Source organism: Bufo gargarizans, chromosome 1, assembly GCF_014858855.1.
Source record: "Bufo gargarizans isolate SCDJY-AF-19 chromosome 1, ASM1485885v1, whole genome shotgun sequence".
Taxonomy (NCBI): domain Eukaryota; kingdom Metazoa; phylum Chordata; class Amphibia; order Anura; family Bufonidae; genus Bufo; species Bufo gargarizans.
Genome location: NC_058080.1, coordinates 244783365 through 244811253, shown reverse-complemented (window position 1 = coordinate 244811253; position 27889 = coordinate 244783365). Strand labels below are relative to the sequence as shown.

General features: G+C 42.6%; 1 protein-coding gene across 2 annotated transcripts in view; it reads right to left on the bottom strand.

Moving 5' to 3' along the window:
• Positions 1-27889, bottom strand: part of LOC122924634 (alcohol dehydrogenase 1-like) — a 159113-nt gene that overhangs the window by 87006 nt on the left and 44218 nt on the right. For both annotated transcript variants that reach the window (XM_044275925.1, XM_044275934.1), the window contains exon 5: positions 6369-6588. In XM_044275925.1, coding sequence (XP_044131860.1) covers positions 6369-6588 — 220 coding nt within the window. The remainder of the gene's footprint in view (positions 1-6368; positions 6589-27889) is intronic.

Here is a 27889-nt window from a genome sequence, read left to right as displayed (position 1 = left end):
TATACCATAAAAACCTTGCAGTTGGAACCTCGTGTGAATGTACTTCACTATTGGTGGCACCTTGATTTCTCATAAGGTTACCTGGAGGAGAGGTGTACTTAAGTGAGCTGATCGCTTACCCATATTACAAGAAATTCCTGTGAGATCTGGAAAAGAGGATTTTTCAGCTCTGTCCGGGTGCAGCGCGGTCCTTTTAAATAAAACGTGTCTATAGATGTGAACATTGCCCACTTCACTACTGGAATTCACGACGCACAGAAAGAAAGGCAACGTACCTAAGGCTATTTTATATATTTCATATATATTTTATTTACAAAAAAATACCTACAAGTCATCCACAGACTTAACAGATAGATGAAAACCCTAACATTTTCTCTCAGTGCAGCAGCATCCTGACCCTACACTAGTTAGAAACAATTCATTTCAGCAAGGCAGACTTTTTAAAGTAAGGCCCCTTATCTCATCTCATATCTTAATGCTACATTTTGAGAAATCTATACCCCCAAAAAATTTTGCAGTTGATGATTCCTTGATACTATTTACTGGCTGACCGTTGTTGAAACACATGCTAGATATGTTGTTAAGATGTACAGTATAAGCTATGAGAAAGTGGTACAAGTTACACTTATACATTTAGGGAGCACAAAAAAAAAGAAGGAAAAGTCGGAGCCCTGACTGCCCATCCTATATGGCAGGGGCACCCAGCTGTCAGACCCCTGCAGTGGTGTGCTAAGGTGGGGGGGGGGGGGGGGGGGGCGTCCGCCCCGGGTGCCGCTCTTAAGGGCTGCCAGAGTCCAGAAGCAATAAGAACTTCCATCAACATAAATGGAAGCGTTTAATACTACAGCCGCCCTAATCCTGACCCTGATCTCCTGACCGCATGAGCCAACCCTAAAGGTAAGAGGGCTCATGCACTGGAACCTGGATCCTGCTGACCCTGATGGTCCCTGGCATAGGGGTAAGGAATAGGAGACAACCGATTCCTCAGGGACTCAGGCGAACCGGAGTCTCCAGCTGCCTAGTAATAGGTGGAAGGGAAAAGACCATATGCAGCAACTGGATCGGCAGGTAAGAACACAGGAAAACTCACTTACCTAGACAGTTCCAACAGACTAGACATAAATGCACCCCGGACCAAACCCACACCAAACAAAGCGTAGGATGGGAAGGAGAAACTGGGAAGACCTTGATGACCACAAGGGTGGCCCTCACTGGACAGATGGTAAGGCCAGGAGCAGTGAATCACAGCACACACCAAGCCTGGAGGAACACTGAGCTACAGGAAGTATTACTTTACTGAGAGAGTAGTGGATGCATGGAATAGCCTTCCTGCAGAAGTGGTAGCTGTAAATACAGTGAAGGAGTTTAAGCATGCATGGGATAGGCATAAGGCCATTCTTCATATATAGATAGGGCGAGGGGCTATTCGTAGTATTCAGTATATTGGGCAGACTAGATGGGCAAAATTATTCTTTTCTGCCGACATATTCTATGTTTCTATGTTTCTATGTTACAGGCATCCAGCAGAAGCTACAGTAAATAGCCCAAAGCAACCACACCCACACCAAGAACACACATTAACCCCAAGTTAACCAAACACAAAAAGCAACTGAAGGGGAATTGCACACACAAGCAAAAGGCAGCAGGTTGCCGCAGGCAACAGCATGCGTGGCAAACAAGTCACGGCGCACACAGCAAAACCCGTGACACTGCCACAACATGCCAAAACGGTAACATGTTGCCACCGGCAGCAGGAGGCATGGCAACAGTGTCACAGCGTACACCATAGGCCGTGACATACTCTGAAGGGGGGACACAGTACACAGAGGACATTACTACTATAAAGGGGGCACAGAGGGCATTATTACAGTGAAGCGGCACAATGGGCATTACTATCATAGGGCATTACTACATTAAGAGGGCACAATGGGCATTACTACTATTAAGGGGCATTATTACTATGAAGGAGGCACAATGGGGATTATTACTATGATGGGGGCACAGTGGGTATTATTACTATGAAGGGGGCACAATGGAGATTATTACTATGACGGTGGCACAATGGGGATTATTACCATGAAGGGGTCACAATGGGGATTATTACTATGAAGGGGGCACAATGGGGGTTATTACTGTGAAGGGGGCACAATGGGGTTATTACTGCAAAGAAGGCACAGAGAGGGCATTACAGTTGTGAAGGGGCACAGATAGGGCATTACTACTGTGAGGGGGCACAGTAAGGGCATTACTACTCTCTGGGGAGGAACTAAGAGGGTATTGCAATATATCAGGGGCACCAAGGAGCATCATAATGGTTGGGGGCACCAAGGGATCACCCTGCTGTGAGAGTGCACTTAGGGGTATCATACTTTGTGGAGCACTAAAGGGATATCATACTGTCTGGGGGGCATTAAAGGAACATCATTATTGTTAGGGGGCACTGAAAGGACATTCTTACTGTTTGGTTGGCAGAAAGGTGATTAGGTGGGCTTCAAGGTGTGGGTTATTGGTAAAAAAAAATATATATAATGCAGCGCTACACACCAATGGTGCTGTCCCTCCTTATATATATATCTATATATATATATATATATATATATATATATATATATATATATTTTATTTTATTTATTTTATTTTTTTGCAGCTCCGACCTTCATCCTACAGCAGGCTCAGGTATGTGGACCTTTACAAAAATTACTTGAGTACCCATGCTATATGGGTTCAAAAAGGAAATTGGGGATAGGTTTGATTACGTCCAGGGATAGGTTCGATTATGTCCAACCTATGCCAATATATTGATAGACTACTGCAACCAACGGTAAAAAATATGACTATGTATATTAGATTTTTGGTCAATCTGACAGCCTGCCCTTGGATTAACCATCCTGTGGCTTAGTGTTATCCTATAGCTGGCACCCACTGGTGCATCTATATTGATTAACATATTCTTTAATGCGGTCATGCCCAGTGTGTTTTAGCCTGACTGGCTACACACGTTTTTAGGCCTCTGACCCACGTTAAAAAACCCTTTTTTTCGTACTACTCTGTCTCTCTGGTCGCACAGGCCCAATCCATAGCCCTGTGTGTACCATTGATCTCCCCTGATGATTTTCTGTGACGAACTGAAACGTGACACGTAGGAAGCATTTTTTTAGGGACTACTAGGGTTTCTGTCCCCACAGGGACAGGTATCCGGACGGGGACGCTCCTTGCGGGGTAAGTCCCCGTGTAGATAGGTAGGGCATACTAGCCCCTGCCCCCCTTCTTAGGGTTGCCTAGGGCTAACCACCCCGTCACCCATCCAATCTGAAGGGGCACACCTATCCTTTTTGTGTGAACGAGAAGCATCAAAGGACCGTTTCCACCTCCAGTCTTCCTCATGAGACATCCTGATCCACAACCAGGTGAGAACGTTCCTGCTTTTTCCAAACCTTCTGGTCACACTGTCTTTATATGTACCATTTTGCCCGCTGGGCTGTCTTGTTAAATTTTGTTTTGTATAGAGGCTCCTCCTCTGGTGTCTATAATTTTAGATTGACCAAAAATTAAATGTTAAGTTTTATCCCTCTGTCCTACGGGATCAGTATTCATGCTACATAACTTTGGGATTTAGTGGGCCTGTCTGACATACCTGGCCCCATAGATAATTCTTTCTATGTATATTAGAGACACAACTTAAATTATTAAAATTCTGGAGGAATTAAAATTTGATTTGGGATGGACAATAGGGACTCTGGACGTCCAATCTCTATATACTATAATTGATCACGGACAGGGTATTGAAGCAATGAGGGACCATCTGACAAAAGAAGGACGATTAAAAATGAGGTTCATATTATCGCACAACTATTTTTATTTCAAATCCAATTATTATGTGCAGCATCGCGGTACCACCATAGGCACCAGGTTTGCCCCCAGTTAGGCCAATTTATTTATGGCTCAATGGGAGTCTAATTGCATTATTCTCAAGCTGGGGACGGACCTGGTGCTGTGGTACAGGTACATAGATGATGTTATTTTTATTTGGAAGAAAAATGCTGAGTCGCTTAACCATTTTTTTGAAGATATAAATAGAAATGATAGGAATATATGATTCTCCTTAAATTTATATAATGGAGGCATTGAGTTTTTGGACTTAAATGTAATTATAGAGGGAGAAAGCTTAATATGTAATACTTTCCATAAAGATGTAGCAAAAAATTGGATTCATATTCTATAACAGCTGTCATTTGCCAAGATGGTTACTGAACATTCCATACGGTCAATTTAGACGAATTAAACGTAATTGTACGAGAAATAAGAAATTTGAGGAGGAGGCATTAAAAATGCAAGAACAATTTTTAGAAAAACAGTACCTCAGTGGACAAAAACAGAAAAATCAGTGGACAAACTATGGAAGAAGAAGTACTTAGAATAATTTTACCCTATAGTGTCCAACATCGTAAAGTACAGCAAATAATAAAAAGGCACTGGCACTACTTACAAAAAGATAAACAAATAGGCCCTACTATCCCAACAACTCCACAAATTAGTTACAAAAAAGCAGTGAATTTGGGATTGAAGATAGCTCCATCAATTAAAAAGAAACAATCAACTAAAATATCGGTACACAAAATGTTGGGCATGAGTGGATGTTATAGATGTGGAGCCTGTATGGGTTGTAGATTGACCACTTTTGAGAAAAAAAACTCTGCGGTCCCGCTAACCCCAAACCATCTCGATTGGGTTCAGGTCCGTTGACTGTGGAGGCCAGGTCATCTGGCGCAGCACCCCATCACTCTTCATGGTCAAATAGCTCTTACACAGCCTGGAGGTGTGTTTGGGGTCATTGTTCTGTTGAAAAATAAATGATGGTCCAACTAAACACAAACCGGATTGAATAGCATGCCACTGCAAGATACTGGTAGCCATGCTGGTTCAGTATGTCTTCAATTTTGAAAAAAAAACAACAACAGTGTCACCAGCAAAGCACCCCCACACCATCACACCTCCTCCTCCATGCTTCACGATGGGAACCAGGCATGTAGAGTCCATCTGTTCACCTTTTCTGCGTTGCACAAAGACACGGTGGTTGGAACCAAAGATTTCCACTGATCTAATGTCCATTCTTGTGTTCTTTAGCCCAAACAAGTCTCTTCTGCTTGTTGCCTGTCCTTAGCAGTGGTTTCCTAGCAGATATTCTACCATGAAGGCTTGATTCACACAGTCTCCTCTTAACAGTTGTTCTAGAGATGTGTCTGCTGCTGGAACTCTGTGTGGCATTGACCTGGCCTCTAATCTGAGTTGCTGTTAACCTGCGATTTCTGAGGCTGGTGACTCGGATGAACTTATCCTCCGCAGCAGAGGTAACTCTTGGTCTTCCTTTCCTGGGGCGGTCCGCATGTGAGCCAGTTTCTTTGTAGCGCTTGATGGTTTTCGTGACTCCACTTGGGGACACTTTCAAAGTTTTCCCAATTTTTCAGACTGACTGACCTTCATTTCTTAAAGTAATGATGGCCACTCGTTTTTCTTTACTTAGCTGTTAGTCTATTCAGTAGGACTATCAGCTGTGTATCCACCTGACTTATCCACAACGCAACTGATGGTCCCAACCCCATTTATAAGGCAAGAAATCACACTTATTAAACCTGACAGGGCACACATGTGAAGTGAAAACCATTTCAGGTGACTACTTCTTGAAGCTCATCAAGAGAATGCAAAGAGTGTGCAAAGCAGTAATCAAAGCAAAAGGTGGCTACTTTGAAGAACCTAGACTATGACATATTTTCAGTTGTTTCACACTTTTTTGTTATGTATATAATTCCACATGTGTTAATTCATAGTTTTGATGCCTTCAGTGTGAGTCTACAATTTTCATAGTCATGAAAATAAAGAAAACTCTTTGAATGAGAAGGTGTGGCCAAACTTTTGGTCTGTACTGTATAGTACTGTGAAGGAAGTGGTTGAACAGGTGTTCCAGCTTAATAAAATTAGTTGGCTGGCAGCTGGGTCAGAGAGGCCTAAAAACATGAAAGAATAGATGTTCACCTCCACCGATCTCCCACCACTGTGTTTCAACGGTCCTGGTTCCTGCCGCTCTCTTTTTCCACCCTCTCAGCCAATCATTGGTCACAGCAGTGACTGATCTCAGCCAATGATTAGCTGAGAGGTCATTTCTAGGTGTTTCTTGTGTTTGGAGATGTCAGTTGCAGATAGAAAGCAGTAAAGCCCTGTGTAGTTTCGGAATGGCAGTGGTGAGGAATCAGTTGAGATAAATACCACATATTTTTAGTTTTAAAGCCCTTCACCACATAGCCAATAATTTTTAATTAGCTGTTATCTATTTAGCTACTCTGAACAGTAATAGAACTAAATCTAGCACTTGCCTTAGCAGTATTCACAGCAGAGCCATATCCGGTGGAGAATGAACAGCCAAAGAGACAGACCTTATCCAGCGGTGCATCCTGGTGTATCTTAACAACAGCAATGTCATCAACTACAGTGTATTCGGAAAAAGTGCTGGTACCAATGAAGTGATGAACTGGTTTCCCCTTGCAGGTAAATCTGCTGGTGTTGTCCAGTAGCACTCCACTATATTTCTCAAGGCTGTGTAAGAAATAGAAGCAAATAGTTAGACATTATCTTCCGTATTGTGCTTGTCACTATTAATTATCCATTAAATTCCATTACAAGTATTAAAAGATTGTTTACAGAATTAGACATTTTGGTAAGTATAGGTAAATAACTGTAACCCAATAAAATAACAAGCTTCTAAATAGAAGTATAAATACATTTTATTTCCACTGTATGTACTGCAATGTGATAGCTCTAATGCCATTTTGCAGTCTCTGAAGAAGCGTTAGGGCATGGTTGGTATTTACCTCTATTTATTGTATTTGTAGGATATGTACAGTACTTGCTCAGTGTTTCCTTATTTAGTGCTGCTTTGGGTGGGTTGTAATTGGTTTACACTGCGCTCTTAGTTCCCTTTTCATAATTTATGTATTTCCCAACATGTCACCTTGTTTCATATGGGTATGTGTCTGTATTTTGCAGGGATAGGTTAACCCCTTAAAGACCAGGCCTATTTTCATTTTTCATTTGTCCTCTTCATGTTCCAAAAGCCATAACATTTTTATTTTTCCGTTCACATAGCTATATGAGGGCTTATTTTTTTGCGGGACAAGATGCATTTTTTTATTGCCACCATTTAATTTACCATGTTTTGTTTTAGAAAAAAGGAAAAAAATAAAAAATCCCACCAAGGTTTTGGGGGTTTTGACATCACAGCGTTCACTATGCACTAAAAATGACCTGACATTCTTATTCTGCGGCTCAATTCAAATGCGGCGATACCAAACTTGAACATTTTCTTTTTGTTTTACTACTTACTTTTCATTGATGCAATTTTTGTAGTACATACAACGTTTTGATCACCATTATTCAAGTTTTTGGGGACAATGACAAAAAATGGCAAATCGCGAGTTTTTCATATTTTTTTTCAGTTAGTGCGTTCACCGCAAGAGAATTTTTTCAAAATATTTTAATAGTTCAGACATTTTCGGACGCGGCGATACCCAATATGTTTTTTTTTTTTTATTGTTTATGTCGTTTTATATGTAAAATTGGAAAAGGGTGGTGATTCAAACTTTTAATAAAGTGGTGTTTTTTTAAACTTTATTTAACTTAATTTTTTTGGATCTTTTGATCCCCTCTCCTATTCACCATAATAGAGATCTATAATGGTGAATAGGATTTTTACACACTCCATTCTGCGCTATGTCTCGTGCATAGCTCAGTATGGAGAAAGCCATGGCAGGCCTGGATCACTTCAGCAGCGTCCAGGCTGCCATGGCAACCGATCGAATCCCTGCGATTTTGCTGTGTTAAAGACAAAAGCAGAGTTATTTACAGGGACTTCATGTTTGGATGTCATATAACTGTTATAAATTTGTGTTCACAGAAGCATAAAAGATAATATGCCTTTAAGATTCATTATATAATGTAAGGTAAGATCAATGACACAGCAGAAACAACAGAAAGCATAGAGTTAAACTGTTATTGCTGGGCAGGAGTCTTGACCAATCACAGCCAGCCTCACACACAGTCTGTGTGGGAAATTGCCCTAGCAGGAGCTGCTAGAATGATTACACTAGAGGAGAGGAGCTGAACTGACATTTACTCCACTAAGATCTGTGTTTTATGGAAGCAGAGAGGCCAAAATGGGTATTTTAAACACTTATATAATGTTCCTATTGTTAGTATTGTGATTAGAACTGTATACTGAACCAGTTATATGTGTGTTTACTTACAGTTCCACCAAATTGTGACCAATTGCAAATTCCATACAAATTCCATATTGCAATCCAAAATGCATACAACCATACCAGATCATACTCAACCAATCTGCAAATAGTTACTGCTAACTGCATACTACAAACTGCAAACCAAGTTAAGCAAGTAGAACTATTAGTAAGACCTCAGATATACCTCTCAGAGAGATCATAAAGTGCTTAAATAACTTATAGTGAGAGTACAGATACCGAAGAGAGAAAAATATCCACCATTTTTGTTAAATGATAAGATTGAACAGTAGAACCACCATCTTATGAATACAGCCATTTTATGAACGGCATTGTTATATATGAAGAAAAGTTGAAGTTAATAGAGAAGTTATTTCAAGCATTTGGTGTGCTCTTTAAACCTACTATTTTTATAGAATGGCGCTATAGGAATTACAGAGTAATAGACTAAAAGGACAGAGATATCAAAATTCTTCTAATGCCACAGCACAAAAGGCACTTCATATTTCTGCGCCTGCCACATGCTACCCTGTGTGAAACCAGCACAGAGGCTTACCAGAGGGGTTTTTTCATTCTTAGACACAACTCCAGACAACACGTGTTAGTGGCCTTAACCACCTCCGGACCGCCTAACGCAGATGTGCGGTCCGGAGGTGGCAGCCCTGCGCACGACGACGCATATACGCGTCATCTCGCGAGGGCCGGGATTTCCTGTGAACGCGCGCACACAGGCGCGCGCGCTCACAGGAACGGAAGGTAAGCGAGTGGATCTCCAGCCTGCCAGCGGCGATCGCTCGCTGGCAGGCTGGAGATCCGAATTTTTTAACCCCTACCAGGTATATTAGACGCTGTTTTCATAACAGCGTCTAATATACCTCCTACCTGGTCCTCTGGTGGTCCCTTTTGTTAGGATCGACCACCAGAGGACTCAGGTAGGTCAGTACAGTCGCACCAAACACCACACTACACTACACTACACCCCCCCACCCCCCCCCCCCGTCACTTATTAACCCCTTATAAACCCCTGATCACCCATGATCACCCCATATAAACTCCCTGATCACCCCCCTGTCATTGATCACCGCCCTGTCATTGATCACCCCCCTGTCAGGCTCCGTTCAGACGTCCGCATGATTTTTACGGATCCGATCCATGTATCCATGGATCCGTAAAAATCATGCGGACGTCTGAATGGAGCCTTACAGGGGGGTGATCAATGACAGGCGGGTGATCACCCATATACACTCCCTGATCACCCCCTGTCATTGATCACCCCCGTCATTGATCACCCCCGTGTAAGGCACCATTCAGACGTCCGCATGATTTTTACGGATCCATGGATACATGGATCGGATCCGCAAAACACATGCGGACGTCTGAATGGAGCCTTACAGGGGGTGATCAATGACAGGCGGGTGATCACCCATATACACTCCCTGATCACCCCCTGTCATTGATAACCCCCCTGTAAGGCTCCATTCAGACGTCCGCATGCATTTTGTGGATCCGATCCATGTATCCATGGATCCGTAAAAAATCATGCGGATGTCTGAATGGAGCCTTACAGGGGGGGTGATCAGTGACAGGGGGGTGATCACCCTGATTACCCTGATCACCCCCTGTCATTGATAACCCCCCTGTAAGGCTCCATTCAGACGTCCGCATGCATTTTGTGGATCCGATCCATGTATCCATGGATCCGTAAAAAATCATGCGGATGTCTGAATGGAGCCTTACAGGGGGGGTGATCAGTGACAGGGGGGTGATCACCCTGATTACCCTGATCACCCCCTGTCATTGATAACCCCCCTGTAAGGCTCCATTCAGACGTCCGCATGCGTTTTGTGGATACGATCCATGTATCCATGGATCCGTAAAAAATCATGCGGATGTCTGAATGGAGCCTTACAGGGGGGGTGATCAGTGACAGGGGGGTGATCACCCTGATTACCCTGATCACCCCCTGTCATTGATAACCCCCCTGTAAGGCTCCATTCAGACGTCCGCATGCATTTTGTGGATCCGATCCATGTATCCATGGATCCGTAAAAAATCATGCGGATGTCTGAATGGAGCCTTACAGGGGGGGTGGTCAGTGACAGGGGGGTGATCACCCTGATTACCCTGATCACCCCCTGTCATTGATAACCCCCCTGTAAGGCTCCATTCAGACGTCCGCATGCGTTTTGTGGATCCGATCCATGTATCCATGGATCCGTAAAAAATCATGCGGATGTCTGAATGGAGCCTTACAGGGGGGGTGATCAGTGACAGGGGGGTGATCACCCTGATTACCCTGATCACCCCCTGTCATTGATAACCCCCCTGTAAGGCTCCATTCAGACGTCCGCATGCATTTTGTGGATCCGATCCATGTATCCATGGATCCGTAAAAAATCATGCGGATGTCTGAATGGAGCCTTACAGGGGGGGTGGTCAGTGACAGGGGGGTGATCACCCTGATTACCCTGATCACCCCCTGTCATTGATAACCCCCCTGTAAGGCTCCATTCAGACGTCCGCATGCGTTTTGTGGATCCGATCCATGTATCCATGGATCCGTAAAAAATCATGCGGATGTCTGAATGGAGCCTTACAGGGGGGGTGATCAGTGACAGGGGGGTGATCACCCTGATTACCCTGATCACCCCCTGTCATTGATAACCCCCCTGTAAGGCTCCATTCAGACGTCCGCATGCATTTTGTGGATCCGATCCATGTATCCATGGATCCGTAAAAAATCATGCGGATGTCTGAATGGAGCCTTACAGGGGGGGTGATCAATGACAGGGGGGTGATCAGGGAGTCTATATGGGTGATCACCCCCCTGTCATTGATCACCCCCTGTCATTGATCACTCCCCCCCCTGGTAAGGCTCCAATTCAGCCTTTTTTTTTTGGCCCAAGTTAGCGGAAATTTTTTGTTTGTTTTTGTTTTTTCTTACTAAGTCTCATATTCCACTAACTTGTGTCAAAAAATAAAATCTCACATGGACGCACCATACCCCTCACGGAATCCAAATGCGTAAACATTTTTAGACATTTATATTCCAGACTTCTTCTCACGCTTTAGGGCCCCTAAAAAGCCAGGGCAGTATAAATACCCCACATGTGACCCCATTTCGGAAAGAAGACACCCCAAGATATTCCGTGAGGGGCATATTGAGTCCATGAAAGATTGAAATTTTTGTCCTAAGTTAGCGGAAAGTTAGACTTTGTGAGAAATAAACCAAAAAAATCAATATCCGCTAACTTATGCAAAAAAAAAAAAAATTCGAGGAACTCGCCATGCCCCTCATTGAATACCTTGGGGTGTCTTCTTTCCAAAGTGGGGTCACATGTGGGGTATTTATACTGCCCTGGCTTTTTAGGGGCCCTAAAGCATGAGAAGAAGTCTGGGATCCAAATGTCTAAAAATGCCCTCCTAAAAGGAATTTGGGCCCCTTTGCGCATCTAGGCTGCAAAAAAGGGTCACACATCTGGTATCGCCGGACTCAGGAGAAGTTGGGCAATGTGTTTTGGGGTGTCATTTTACATATACCCATGCTGGGTGAGAGAAATATCTTGGCAAAGGACAACTTTTCCCATTTTTTTATACAAAGTTGGCATTTGACCAAGATATTTTTCTCACCCAGCATGGGTATATGTAAAATGACACCCCAAAACACATTGCCCAACTTCTCCTGAGTACGGCGATACCACATGTGTGACACTTTTTTGCAGCCAAGGTGGGCAAAGGGGCACCTTTCGGATTTCGCAGGCCATTTTTTACACATTTTGATTGCAAGGTACTTCTTACACATTTGGGCCCCTAAATTGCCAGGGCAGTATAACTACGCCACAAGTGACCCCATTTTGGAAAGAAGACACCCCAAGGTATTCCGTGGGGGGCACGGCGAGTTCCTAGAATTTTTTATTTTTTGTCACAATTTAGCGGAAAATGATGATTTTTCTTTTTTTTTCTTTTTTTCCTTACAAAGTCTCATATTCCACTAACTTGCGACAAAAAATTAAAAATTCTAGGAACTCACCATGCCCCTCACGGAATACCTTGGGGTGTCTTCTTTCCAAAATGGGGTCACTTGTGGCGTAGTTATACTGCCCTGGCAATTTAGGGGCCCAAATGTGTGAGAAGAACTTTGCAATCAAAATGTGTAAAAAATGCCCTGCAAAATCCGAAAGGTGCACTTTGGAATATGTGCCCCTTTGCCCACCTTGGCAGCAAAAAAGTGTGACACATCTGGTATCGCCGTACTCAGGAGAAGTTGGGCAATGTGTTTTGGGGTGTCATTTTACATATACCCATGCTGGGTGAGAAAAATATCTTGGTCAAATGCCAACTTTGTATAAAAAAATGGGAAAAGTTGTCCTTTGCCAAGATATTTCTCTCACCCAGCATGGGTATATGTAAAATGACACCCCAAAACACATTCCCCAACTTCTCCTGAGTACGGCGATACCAGATGTGTGACACTTTTTTGATGCCAAGGTGGGCAAAGGGGCACATATTCCAAAGTGCACCTTTCGGATTTCACCGGTCATTTTTTTACAGATTTTGATTGCAAAGTACTTCTCACACATATGGGCCCCTAAATTGCCAGGGCAGTATAACTACGCCACAAGTGACCCCATTTTGGAAAGAAGACACCCCAAGGTATTCCGTGAGGGGCATGGCGAGTTCCTAGAATTTTTTATTTTTTGTCGCAAGTTAGTGAAATATGAGACTTTGTAAGGAAAAAAGAGAAAAAAAAAAAAATCATCATTTTCCGCTAACTTGTGACAAAAAATAAAAAATTCTAGGAACTCGCCATGCCCCTCACGGAATACCTTGGGGTGTCTTCTTTCCAAAATGGGGTCACTTGTGGCGTAGTTATACTGCCCTGGCAATTTAGGGGCCCATATGTGTGAGAAGTACTTTGCAATCAAAATCTGTAAAAAATGACCGGTGAAATCCGAAAGGTGCACTTTGGAATATGTGCCCCTTTGCCCACCTTGGCATCAAAAAAGTGTCACACATCTGGTATCGCCGTACTCAGGAGGAGTTGGGGAATGTGTTTTGGGGTGTCATTTTACATATACCCATGCTGGGTGAGAGAAATATCTTGGCAAAAGACAACTTTTCCCATTTTTTTATACAAAGTTGGCATTTGACCAAGATATTTTTCTCACCCAGCATGGGTATATGTAAAATGACACCCCAAAACACATTCCCCAACTTCTCCTGAGTACGGCGATACCAGATGTGTCACACTTTTTTGCTGCCAAGGTGGGCAAAGGGGCGCATATTCCAAAGTGCACCTTTTGGATTTCACCGGTCATTTTTTACACATTTTGATTGCAAAGTACTTCTCACACATTTGGGCCCCTAAATTGCCAGGGCAGTATAACTACCCCACAAGTGACCCCATTTTGGAAAGAAGACACCCCAAGGTATTCTGTGAGGGGCATGGTGAGTTCCTAGAATTTTTTATTTTTTGTCGCAAGTTAGTGGAATATGAGACTTTGTAAGAAAAAAATAAAAAATAAAAATCATCATCATTTTCCGCTAACTTGTGACAAAAAATAAAAAGTTCTATGAACTCACTATGCCCATCAGCGAATACCTTAGGGTGTCTACTTTCCGAAATGGGGTCATTTGTGGGGTAGTTATACTGTTTGGGCATTGTAGAACCTCAGGAAACATGACAGGTGCTCAGAAAGTCAGAGCCGTTTCAAAAAGCGGAAATTCACATTTTTGTACCATAGTTTGTAAATGCTATAACTTTTACCCAAACTATTTTTTTTTTGCCCAAACATTTTTTTTTTATCAAAGACATGTAGAACTATAAATTTAGCGAAAAATTTATATATGGATGTGGTTTTTTTTGCAAAATTTCACAGCTGAAAGTGAAAAATGTCATTTTTTTGCAAAAAAATCGTTACATTTTGATTAATAACAAAAAAAGTAAAAATGTCAGCAGCAATAAAATACCACCAAATGAAAGCTCCATTAGTGAGAAGAAAAGGAGGTAAAATTCATTTGGGTGGTAAGTTGCATGACCGAGCGATAAACGGTGAAAGGAGTGTAGTGCCGAAGTGTAAAAAGTGGCCTGGTCATGAAGGGGGTTTCACCTAGCGGGGCTGAAGTGGTTAAACTGGTAGCATTTCTGCAGCTCCCCTCCATGGAATTCAGTCGAATCCCACTAACAAATGCAGAAATGATGAGTTGTAATAAGTAAAGTTTACTATTGCTTCGTCATGAAGCTCATTTCTGTGTAAGTAGCGGGCGCAATGACGGCCGCCCCAGTAATTGAACCGCTCTGAGAGGTTAGTCAGTAAAAAAAAAAAAAACATATAATACTCACCTTATCCATTTGAGTCCGAAGAGGCCGCCATGGCCATCTTGACTGAAGATCCCGCACAAAATCTCTTCAATCAAGATGACCATGGCAACCTCTTCGTGGTCAAATATATGAGGTAAGTATAACTTTTTTAAACCACCATTTCAGGGAAAATTGATTTGTTACCACGAGAGAATCTAATTTTCCCTGAAATTCGGATCAAAGTCACTTTGGATACTTTGCTTCGCTCAACCCTAAATGACGAGGATAAAAAAATGGAGATAAAGTAGGGTGCAACAGCTATTAAACTGGTTTAATGGGGAAAAAAAAACATTAAAAAATAAAAGCTGTGTGTATGAGGCGATAAACAACAGTGTAACAGCGCAAAGCACATAAAACTAAAACTTAGAAAATATTTAATTTCTCTAGTCATTTGTTAGATCATTTTTAATTATCATTATTGGCTAAGGAATTATTATTTTGCCCTTCCACACCTAATATTTTTTATTTATTTGTTGATTTGAATGATTATGACTAGAGTTGAGCGAACCCGAACTGTAAAGTTCGGGTTCGTACCGAACTTTAGGGTTTTCAGCACCCAAACCCGAACCCGAACATTTACTTAAAAGTTTGGGTTCGGTGTTCGGCGATTTTTATGGCGCTTTTTGAAATGCTGCAAAGCAGCCAATCAACAAGCGTCATACTACCTGCCCCAAAAGGCCATCACAGCCATGCCTACTATTGGCATGGCTGTGATTGGCCAACTGCAGCATACGACCTAGCCTCTATTTAAGCTGGAGTCACGTAGTGCCGCCCGTCACTCTGCTCGGATTAGTGTAGGAAGAAGCTACAGCTGCTGTGAGGGAGAGATCAGGGAGAAATCTTATCAAGAACTGGTTTATGTACTCAGCGATCTACAGAAAAAGGGTTTTGTGGGTGCAGTGCACAATTTTTTTAAGCCTGCCCTCAGCCAACTACTGCTGAAAATGAACTTTTTTTTCTTCAGTTAGTCAATATCAATACATGATCGGCAGCCATTTTATGCAACGATAGTGCACCAGCATAGGCTATCTGCAAGTCCAGAAATACAGCTTTGGCATACTGTGGTGAAAAAACCCTCTAATATATTGCACATCTGGGATTACACATGCATAAGTGACTGTCACATTTAGGACAGAAATACGGCTTTGGCATACTGGAGTAAAAAACCCTCTAATATACTGCAAATCTGGGATTACACGTGCATAAGTGACTGTCACATTTAGGACAGAAATACAGCTTCTTGGTTAGGGTGAAAAAAACCTCTAATATACTGCACATCTGGGATTACACGTGCATAAGTGCCTGTCACGTTTAGGCCGTAAATACGGCTTTTTGGTTACTGGGGTAAAAAAGCCTCTGATATACTGCACATCTAGGATTATACATGCATAAGTGACTGTCACATTTAGGCCAAAAATACGGCTTTGGAATACTGGAGTAAAAAACCCTCTAATATACTGCACATCTGGGATTACACATGCATAAGTGACTGTCACATTTAGGACAGAAATCCAGCTTTTTAGTTAGGTGAAAAAAGCACTGATATACTGCACATTTGGGATTGCACATGCATAAGTGCCTGTCACATTTTGGCCATAAATACAGCTTTTTGGTTACTGGGGTGAAAAAAGCCTCTGATATACTGCACATCTGGGATTACATATGCATACGTGACTGTCACATTTAGGACAGAAATACAGCTTTTTGGTTAGGGTGAAAAAACCCTCTAATATACTGCACATCTGGGATTACACATGCATAAGTGACTTTCACATTTAGGCCATAAATACGGCTTTGGCATACTGGAGTAAAAAACCCTCTAATATACTGCATATCTGGGATTACACGTGCATAAGTGACTGTCACATTTAGGACAGAAATCCAGCTTTTTAGTTAGGTGAAAAAAACACTAATATACTGCACATCTGGGATTACACATGCATAAGTGCCTGTCACATTTTGGCCATAAATACGGCTTTTTGGTTACTGGGGTGAAAAAAGCCTTTGATATACTGCACATCTGGGATTACATATGCATAAGTGACTGTCACATTTAGGACAGAAATACAGCTTTTTGGTTAGGGTGAAAAAACCCTCTAATATACTGCACATCTGGTATTAGACAAGCATAAGTGACTGTCACATTTAGGCCAGAAATCCATCTTTTTGTTTACTGGGGTGCAAAAAGCCTCTAATATATTGCACATCTGGGATTACACTTGCATAAGTGACTGTCACATTTAGGCCATAAATATGGCTTTTTGGTTACTGGGGTGAAAAACCCCTCTAATATATTGCACATCTGGGATAAGACATGGCATACTGGGGTAAAAAAGCCTCTCATATACTGCACATCTGGGATTACACTCGCATAAGTGACTGTCACATTTAGGCCATAAATACAGCTTTTTGGTTAGGGTGAAAAAACCCTCTAATATACTGCACATCTGGGATAAGACATGGCATACTGGGGTAAAAAAGCCTCTCATATACTGCACATCTAGGATTACACTTGCATAAGTGGCTGTCACATTTAGGACAGAAATACAGCTTTTGGTTAGGGTAAAAAAAAAACTCTAATATACTGCACATCTGGGATTACACATGCATAAGTGACTTTCACATTTAGGCCATAAATACGGCTTTGGCATACTGGGGTGAAAAAAGCCTCTAATATATTGCACATCTGGGATTACACTTGCATAAGTGACTGTCACATTTAGGCCATAAATACGGCTTTTTGGTTACTGGGGTGAAAAACCCCTCTAATATATTGCACATCTGGGATAAGACATGGCATACTGGGGTAAAAAAGCCTCTCATATACTGCACATCTGGGATTACACTCGCATAAGTGACTGTCACATTTAGGCCATAAATACAGCTTTTTGGTTAGGGTGAAAAAACCCTCTAATATACTGCACATCTGGGATAAGACATGGCATACTGGGGTAAAAAAGCCTCTCATATACTGCACATCTAGGATTACACTTGCATAAGTGGCTGTCACATTTAGGACAGAAATACAGCTTTTAGGTTAGAGTGAAAAAACCCTCTAATATGCTGCACATCTGGTATTAGACAAGCATAAGTGACTGTCACATTTAGGACAGAAATACAGCTTTTTGGGGGGGCGGAGCCTTCACTTCATGCTGCCGTTCAGCTCTGCTACAATCGTATCCCTCACAGCCTTAATCTAGCGGCACTTAAATCCCAGAATGGTCAAGATAGGTGGCCCTAGACCCACTGAAGCCCAAGGAATCGCTAAAGCTCCAACAAGTGGCGAATCTATGGAGAAATTCATAAAAAAAGCCGCCCAGATGCATGTGGCTAAAGAAATCAAGATGGCGCCTGGAACGCCGAAAGCTGCAAGGAGCGCTCAGAAACATACAGCAGCAGCAGAGAAGGTAAGGGAGGTCTCCCCTGGGGCCGATTCCCTGCCCATCTCCAGAGCATTCCTAAAAGATGCCTTACTAGAAGCCATGGAGCCGCTCAGGTGAGACCTCTTCTCGATAAAAGAGGACATGCGCCACATTGGGAGGAGGTTTGAGACACTGGAGGACAATCAATCTGCTATTGTGACACACCAGAGTGCTGTCTCTTCCATACTAACCCTGCATCAGGCACACATGAACTCTCTTTACACGCTCCTTGAAGACCAAGAAAATAGGAGTAGACGCAATAATCTGCGCTTCAGGGGCATACCTGAATCTGTGAGCCCTGCTGAGATACCAGAAGCTGTTATGAATATTTGCCTGCAACTGCTCGGCCCGGACTCCCCTCATGAAATCATCATTGAGAGGGCTCATAGAGCCTTACGTCCTAAGCCTCAGCCCGCAGAACCTCCAAGAGACGTTATTTGCAAATTTCTGCATTATCCAGTTAAAGACGCGATCCTTAACAAAGCAAGGATGACAGCCCAATCACCATATTCCAAGATTTAGCCCAATCCACATTGAAAAAGAGGAGGGCATTGAAACCACTTACGGATTGGCTTTGCAGCAAAAAAGTTCTCTATAAGTGGCTATTCCCCTTTGGGCTGTTGTTTTTGTACAAAGGGCAGCGCATTTCCATCTCTTCCTTCACCGATTTGCCCAAAGCATACGATATTCTACAAATTGACCAACTACCCATTGAGAACTGGGACTACATCCAGAGTAATAACCCACTTCCAGATCTTCTATCAGCTGATCCTTGGGGGACCCCTCGTCCGGGCAAACCCCAAAGAACCAGAAGAGAAAGACACTCAACTCCAAGACGCCTTCCAACTTCATGATTCTTGAAGGATTCAAAGCTTGATCCTGGGATCCGTTACATGTTCAACAAGTTTACATTGAGTAGTCTTTTTCTCTTCTATAATGCTTAAGAAATGCACCTACCTATTTTGGGGCATAATACTTTATTATCATTACTAACCTTTGAGCTATATTATACAGTTTAGCGTTCTATGTTTCTCTACTAAGTGCCTAGTAGAAAATTATTTCGAGGGTACGGCTATTTGTCACATTATATATGTGCACAATTTCCCCCCTACCACACTATTGGAGTAGTATCACTCTAATATTAATGTTTTACATACTTGAACAATATCTCATACTGTTCTCACTGTTGTTTTTATTTTATTGTTGGTTATATGACAGGTATCATAGGAAGACTATCTTGTATCCTCAAAATGAAGAAGGACGCTTCCGTAACTCTGTAGCTCCACCCTGGATGGCTAAGTACAAAAAAACTGCACCCACACATCTTCTGTTAAAAACTTTCAGCGGTACACACTCAGCTATTCTTTTACCAGATGGCTGACATGTGCATTGCTTCATTTAACGTTAAGGGGTTTAACGCCCCATCGAAACGTAGTCAATTATTCTCCCTTGCTAAAAAAGAAGGATGCTCAGTCTTGATGCTCCAGGAGACTCACTTTAAATTTAATAAATATCCCGACCTATCCCGTTCTATGTTCCCACACTGGTACCATTGTGGTTCAAATTCAGCAGCTTCCAGAGGTGTGAGCATAGGGTTCCAGAAGGGTCTACCTTTTATATACATTTCACATGTCCAAGATGTAGATGGCAGGTATATAATACTGAAGGGTAAAGTGGCAAATCAAGTTTATACCTTTGCAAACGTTTACGCCCCAAATGTTAACCAAATTACGTGGCTGAGCGAAACGCTTGACCTTCTGGAATCATATAAGGAGGGGGTAGTGGTGCTCGGAGGAGATCTGAATATGGCAATAAACCCTTCTTTGGACTCATCTTCTAAAAAATCTGCTCTATCATTAAGAGCAATTAGACATTTGAGGAACAAATTACATCAAAACGCTCTCTATGATATATGGCGTCTTCGTAACCCCTCCGGGCAGGACTACACCTTTTTCTCCCACCCCCACAATTCATACCATAGGCTTGACTATATATTTATGTCAAAAGAACATTTACATTTATGTTCCCAAGCCTATATAGGTGATATACTTTTATCCGACCATGCACCAATATTCATTAAAATTCAAGCCCCCTCATTAGAACCTAAAGCCTTCAGGTGGCGACTTAAGGAACAGCTGATTTCCACAGAAGAGAATAGGAACCACACTCAAAAAATTCTGGAGGAATTCTTTTCCTTTAACTCCCTCCCTGAAACTTCCCCTCACATATTATGGGATACCCATAAGGCCTACATGAGAGGTCAGTTTATTAGTATGAGGTCAAGAATTAAAAAAGAAAGGAAGAAGAAAGTAGAGGATCTTTTAACCCAGATACACAGGTTAGAAGCTGTACATAAAAGATCCTTACTAGACTCTCACCTGACGGAACTCACGGAATTGAGAAACTCCTTAAAAAATTTGCTCAATGCAACTTCTGCTAAGTATTATCTCCATGCGCAATACAAATACTATGCGCATGGAGATAAGGCTTCTAAGTTCATGATGCAGAGGATTAAACAAAGGAAATCTAATAATTATATTCACAAAATCAGAGTTTCCGGGAGGGAAGAAGTATATTCCACATCAGAGATAGCCAAACAATTCCAAAAGTTTTACCACTCCCTATATAACATAAAATATGAGGAAAAGAAAGCTGATACCCCCTCTCTTCATCTACCCAAGGAATCAATAACCTCCTTCCTAAATTCCCTTGCCCTACCGGCTCTGTCGGATGCCCAAGCTCAAACTCTACAGACCCCCTTTAAGATGAAGGAACTTCTGTCGGCAATTAAACAACTTCCTAACGGAAAAAGTCCTGGACCTGATGGTTACCCGGCCTTATATTACCGCACTTTCCAGAATATAATAGGACCATATCCCCTCTCCATATTTAATAGCTCCCTGTCTGGTGTCCCATTATCCATAGATATGACTAGAGCACATATCACACTGATTCCGAAGGAGGGGAAAGACAGTTCCGATTGCTCTAATCATCGCCCAATTTCCCTATTGAATTTAGATTTGAAGTTATTAGCCAAAATACTCGCCAATCTCCTGTCCTCTTTCCTCCCAAATTTAATAAAAACCGACCAAGTGGGCTTCATCCGTGGTAGGGAGGGCAGAGATAACACTGCTAAGGTGCTAAATGCTATTTACTTTGCAAAAAGTTTAAAAGGCCTCTAATCCTCCTTACCACGGATGCAGAAAAAGCCTTCGACAGGGTAAGTTGGGAATATATGAGAGAAGTTCTTAAAACCATTAAATTCCCTGACCCGTATATTGATGCTATTTTTTCCTTGTATACCCATTCCTCAGTAGCCATCATCATTAATGATACCTTGTCTCCCTCTTTCGATATCAGGAATGGCACCAGACAGGGATGCCCACTATCACCTCTGTTATTCGTTCTAGTAATGGAAACACTGCTCCAAGCTATTAGACTGGAGAGGGGGATAATGGGCATAAAGATAAACCAAATTGAACATAAGGTGGCTGCCTTCGTAGACGACCTGTTAATAATGAACACCAATCCAACCGAAGCCCTTCCACTGATATATAAAATTTTGGAACAATTCAGCTCCTTTTCGAACTTCAGAATTAATATGAGCAAATCCCATATTATCAGTATAGATCTTCCAATTTCAATTAGAAATACACTGAAGGCAAATTCCCCTTTTAATTGGGATGCTCCATATATTACATACTTGGGAGATAAGATTGGCCTAGACCCGTCTACTCTCTTTCGACTAAATTACTCTCCTCTCCTTCAGTCTGTCACTGATCAACTAGCTGGGCTTAAGTATCCGATGCTTTCATGGTTTGGAAGAAAAAATATCGTAACCTCATTGGTCTTACCAAGATTGACTTACCTACAACAAGTTTTACCGATCCCAGTCCCAAAAACATATTACATCAAACTTAAACAACATATCAGCTCATTTATTTGGGCCGGGAAAAGGGCTCGACTGGCTCGCTCTGTCCTTTGCAGGCCAAAGGCTAATGGGGGAATAGGTTTACCTGACCCAGAACTGTATGGGAGAGCTGTGACTCTTTCCAGATTAGTGGAATGGATGACATATCCAAACCCGAAAGCCGTGGGTCTCCATGGAACAGGGCGACCTTGGTTCGTTCCCTTCAGGCCTTCTAGTGGGCGCAAAACATTTCCCACCCCTAGATAGACCCCTTAACCCAATGACCAAATCGACAGTTGAGGCATGGAACTGGCTCCAGCAATCACAACATGCCATACCATTTTCCTTTTTCCTTATTCTGGGTTCATGGCATGCATAATATAACACATATATGTTCACATGTTTATATATAAGGATATGTTTATATACAAGGGTATTGTGCATAACATGGTCTTCCATAAGTTATATTGCATTTATGCATATGGACGCGACTTTTTATACTGCAACATTCGTTTTTCATTGTGCTTACGTCTCCATGGTGATCTTTTGACTCTCCTCCCCTAGTGTGATGTGTGCGCGCGTCATCCAGGGCCGTCTCCGGCGCCTCACGCCCGTGCGTCCTGACGTCGGAACCGCCCGATCATGTGACTTTATCACATGGTGTGGGCGTGCCGACGGGACGCCGGCGGTGGGGTGGCTGGATTCGGTATTGGTCTGGTTTGCGCGCGCCTGTACTCATACACACCTGGGGACAAGTGAATACTGGCTCTCCGATTGGCTGTGGGAACATTTTTATGCTCAAGTCACAGTGACGGCGCTACCCCCTGACAAAGGTACGCCGAAACGCGCGTTGGGGTAGCGCCACCCTGGTCGTTCTGGCACACGGCTCTTTTCTTTGGTGAGTTCCTGTCTCTTGCTGTTTCCCTCTGGCTATTGTTATTATTGTTATCCACTTCTACATCCCATTGGTCTGCAGCCTAATTTTATAGCGCACGCGGTGGCTGCACAGCAATGTTTATACTATACATACAGAGGTGTTCATGCATTTGACAGGTGGCTCACCTGGTACTTTTACTTCAGCTGCATCTTGTACATGACTTTGAGCATTGACTCCATATTGATGCTCATGTACCTTACGCCTTTTCTTACCGTGTTTTTTAGATCCGTGTGCCTGTGCCCCCAGGGTGGTGTTTCTCCTTTTTCTGTCCTCCGCTTCCAATCTTGTCTATGGCATCATGTACTCATATGCTTTATTTATGTCATTTTATCATGTTTCAATAAATTATATATTTTTGGTACTATGAGCTCCGTTTCCTTTGTTTCTGCCTTTAGCTCGGGAGCTTTTTGCCGAGTTTTATTTTTGTGTGTCCCTATTGGGGGTACATTGGGTGAACATTGTGTTCTTGCCCTTCCCCCCCTTTTCTCAGGGACACCTTGGGTTTATCCTTTGTTTCTTCATACCATTACCCTCACCACTGATACAGGTAAAGGACATAATAGCCTTTGCTCCATCCACCCTGAGAGATTGCTTACCAATCTCAGTCCAAAACTCCACATTACCTCTTTACTCACTTTTTGACATAAATGGCACAGTAATGAACAATGAAAATATCTTAGGAGTCTTCCCAGAAAGCAAGCAATTTCCCTACTTATTGTCCTTCATAAGCCCTTTTATATCTAAAAATGTCACTATGAATGACCTACTACGCCCTTTGACCTGGCTTGAAAGTATACTTAACGATCAATCTAAACACACCAAATTAATCCCCCAAATCTATAAGGCCTCTTTCACACGGGCGTCATGTTTTTTGCCCGGATAAGAGGCGGGTGCGTTGCGGGAAAATGCGCAATTTTTCCGCGCGAGTGCAAAACATTGTCATGCGTTTTGCACTCGCGTGAGAAAAATCGTGCATGTTTGGTACCCAAACCCTAACTTCTTCACAGAAGTTCGGGCTTGGGATTGATGTTCTGAAGATTGTATTATTTTCCCTTATAACATGGTTATAAGGGAAAATAATAGCATTCTGACTACATAATGCATAGTATAATAGTGCTGGAAGGGTTAAAAAAATAAAAAAGTTAACTCACCTTATCCTCTTGTTCGCGTAGTTCGTTCCCGGTCTGTTCTTTGCTAGCTGTGTGCTTTGGCTAAAGGACCTTTGATGATGTCAGATCACATGCTCCAATCACATGGTCCATCACCATGGTGATGGAGCATGTGATCTGACATCATCAAAGGTCCTTTAGCCCAAGCCCACAGCTAGCAAAGAACAGACCGGAAAGAACTACGCGAACAAGAGGATAAGGTGAGTTAACTTTTTTATTTTTTTAACCCTTCCAGCACTATTATACTATGCATTCTGTAGTCAGAATGCTATTATTTTCCCTTATAACCATGTTATAAGGGAAAATAATACAGTGAATAGACTGTCACCTAGAACCCATGCGTGAAAATCGCACCGCATCCGCACTTGCTTGCGGATGCTTGCGATTTTCACGCAGCCCCATTCACTTCTATGGGGCCTGCGTTGCGTGAAAAACGCACAAAATAGAGCATGCTGCGATTTTCACGCAACGCATAAGTGATGCGTGAAAATCACCGCTCATGTGAACAGCCCCATAGAAATGAATGGGTCAGGATTCAGTGCGGGTGCAATGCGTTCAACTCACGCATCGCACCCGCGCGGAATATTCGCTCGTGTGAAAGGGGCCTAAGAAATTAAGTACACCTGTGTCAATGATTAAACCAGCATTTATAGGGCTATAGGAACGGGATTTGAATACTAACTTCTCTCAGGCAGAGATCTCGAAACTTCTACTAAACCCTCATAAATCCTCTAGGTGCATCCGTACCCAAGAAAATGGATATAAAATATTAACAAGATGGTATAAGACTCCAGATGTCACTTATCGCTATAACCCAAATAATACCGACACGTGCTGGAGATGTAAGAAAGAAAGAGGATCATTCTTCCACATATGGTGGACATGCCCACCGCTACAAAAATGGTGGAAAATAATTTTCTCCAAAGCTAACTGTGGAGTAAATATTCAGATTTCTCCTCAACTAGCGTTGTTAGGTTTACCTCCATCTTCTAAATCACAGAAAAAAAACACCAAACAGATATACCACTGACTATACTAGCTGGTCATACAAGCAGATATTAAAAGCTGAGACTTTTGCCAATATATTCCTGTCAGGAAGTTATCGGAGCCCATCATGCACCACGTCACGGTCACTCAGCATGGCAAGGGCTCCTACCACTGCACTAACTATGGTGTGAACACGGTCTGAAGGTGATGAAATCCAGCTCACAGCCAAGCTTCCACACAACCGCATAGCAGGTCAGCTAATGCAATGTGAACACGGCCAGACTGTAAGCCACACCCATATCAGACCATGTGATGGAGGTTTCCAGGTGCAACAGAATGTTCAATTGCCATTCTGTTGCACCTGGAAACCTCCATCACACAGTCTGGCTGTGTTCACAAAAGTCTCAGCTTTTAATATCTGCTTGTATGACCAGCTAGTATAGTCAGTGGTATATCTATTTGGTGTTTTTTTCAGTGATTTATATGATTGTATTTTCATCCGCACAATGCTCCTGTCTGTGTAGGATGTTTTTGTGGTGCATGTGGACCGCGCTGGCGTCCTCCTTTGTATGCATTACTTGCTCGGGATGGTCGTTTGCTGCGGTCCACATGCGGTGGGATTGCTCCCCCAATGATAAACATGCTACAGTGTTTGGGGTTTGAGCAGCTCCCCCATACCTGCCACGGTAATTTTGTGGTTCACATGCAGTGGGACTGCGTGCCCAATGAAAGACACGCTACAGTGTTTGTGGTTGAGACAGTTCCCCCATATTGGCCACTATATTTTTGTGATGTTGTTTTACCTCCATCTTCGCCAAGAATATCATCAACTAAATTATTTCATACTATGCTAAGTGCGGCACGCCTACTAATACCAAAACTGTGGCTATCTGATGAGGTACTGTCACGGCCATGGCTATGACCGTGACTCTCTAACCGCATGCGGTTGCCTGCGGTTTCGTGTGGGTTTAAACCACAGGTGAGGGCCGCTGGCGTGTGGCCTAACTTGTGGTTGCCGCGGGCAACCTATCGTCTCATGTGTATGTGTCAGCAGCAGCCTGAGCGTGGCTAGGCAGCTTGCTGCAGTTGCATGCGGTTGCACCTAGCAACCTCTGTTAGGTGTCTGTGTGTATGTGTGCACTTGTGTTTATGTATTGTGCGCACTTCCCCTTTTAGTATAGCCTGAGTGTCTAGCAAGGCTCAGTAGGTTGCTTCAGCCCTGCTAGCTGGAGCAGCCTCCTGTGTATTTGACCTGCCTGTGAGAGCCACCCCTGTGGTCATAAAAGTATAGTTGTTATGCCTATGTCTTTATGTGTGTGGTGTAGCATGTTGTTCTGTTGGGACCTTCTTATGTTTCTGTGCAGCATACGGTTCTGGATCCCTCTCTGTTTAGGGATCCAGTCAGCAAGGCTGTGGCAGGTTGGTGAACTTCTTGTCCGCCTGCCATTTCCGTATTACTGTTCATGTCCCCCTTTTTCCCAACAGCTTGGCCATTGAGACTCCTGCTCCTCCGTGCCAAGGAGGAGTAGGTCGTCTTACCCAGCTCCTAGCTCAGGGATCTGCGGAGGGTAAGACAGGGCTCCGAGGTTCCTGCGCATGGGTCCTCCTACCTTAAAGGTCGACCCATGCAGGTTAGGAGTTAGGGTCAGGGTAGGGATGCGTGAGGAGGTGACCTGCTGCCTATCCTGTTCTCATGGCCGAGTAGCCACTACACCACCTGGCATCGCACGGCTGAGGGTTTCCCCCATCCTCAGCCGTGACAGGTACCCTCCATATCTCAGTGGGTAGGGAAGATGGACCAGTTATGTAGATTTGAAGAGATCGCTGCTTGGGAATCCCGAAGAATTTATCTATATAGGGCCCAATGGAAAGAATGGTTTGCATTTAGAAACACAAGTACTTCCCACACCACTCCATTCTATGTCTTACTAGATTAAGACTACTTTCCCAATTGCTCCCTTACATGACCCTTAAATGTGCTTCAGAAGATGATGAGATTGTATGTCTCAGAGAACTAACCATTCTAAAGAAATGATGTAAAACAAACCTGTCAAACCACCAGTTATACTATGTTACTCATATGTCTTTAAATGGATAACTGTATGTACTTCTTCTTATCTAAACATATGTATTGATTTTATTTTCAATAAACTCTATTTGAAAACCAAAAAAAAAAAAAAAAAAGAAGGAATAGATCAATACGTGAAAAAATAAATAAATAAATACAGCTTTTTGGTTAGGGTGAAAAAAAAAACTCTAATATACTGCACATCCGGTATTAGACAAGTATAAGTGACTGTCACATTTAGGCCATAAATACGGCTTTTTGGTTACTGGGGTGAAACAAAAACTCTAATATATTGCACATCTGGGATTACACATGCATAAGTGACTGTCAAATTTAGGCCAGAAATACAGCTTTTTGGTTACTGGGGTGAAAAAACCCTCTGATATATTGCACATCTAGGATTAGACATGCATAAGTGACTGTCACATTTAGGCCATAAATGGAGTAAAAAACCCTCTAATATACTGCAAATCTGGGATTACACGTGCATAAGTGACTGTCACATTTAGGACAGAAATACAGCTTTTTGGTTAGGGTGAATAAACCCTCTAATATACTGCACATCTGGGATTACTCGTGCATAAGTGCCTGTCACATTTAGGCCATAAATACGGCTTTTTGGTTACTGGGGTGAAAAAGCCTCTGATATACTGCACATCTAGGATTAGACATGTATAAGTGACCGTCACATTTAGGACATAAATACGGCTTTGGCATACTGGAGTAAAAAACCCTCTAATATACTGCACA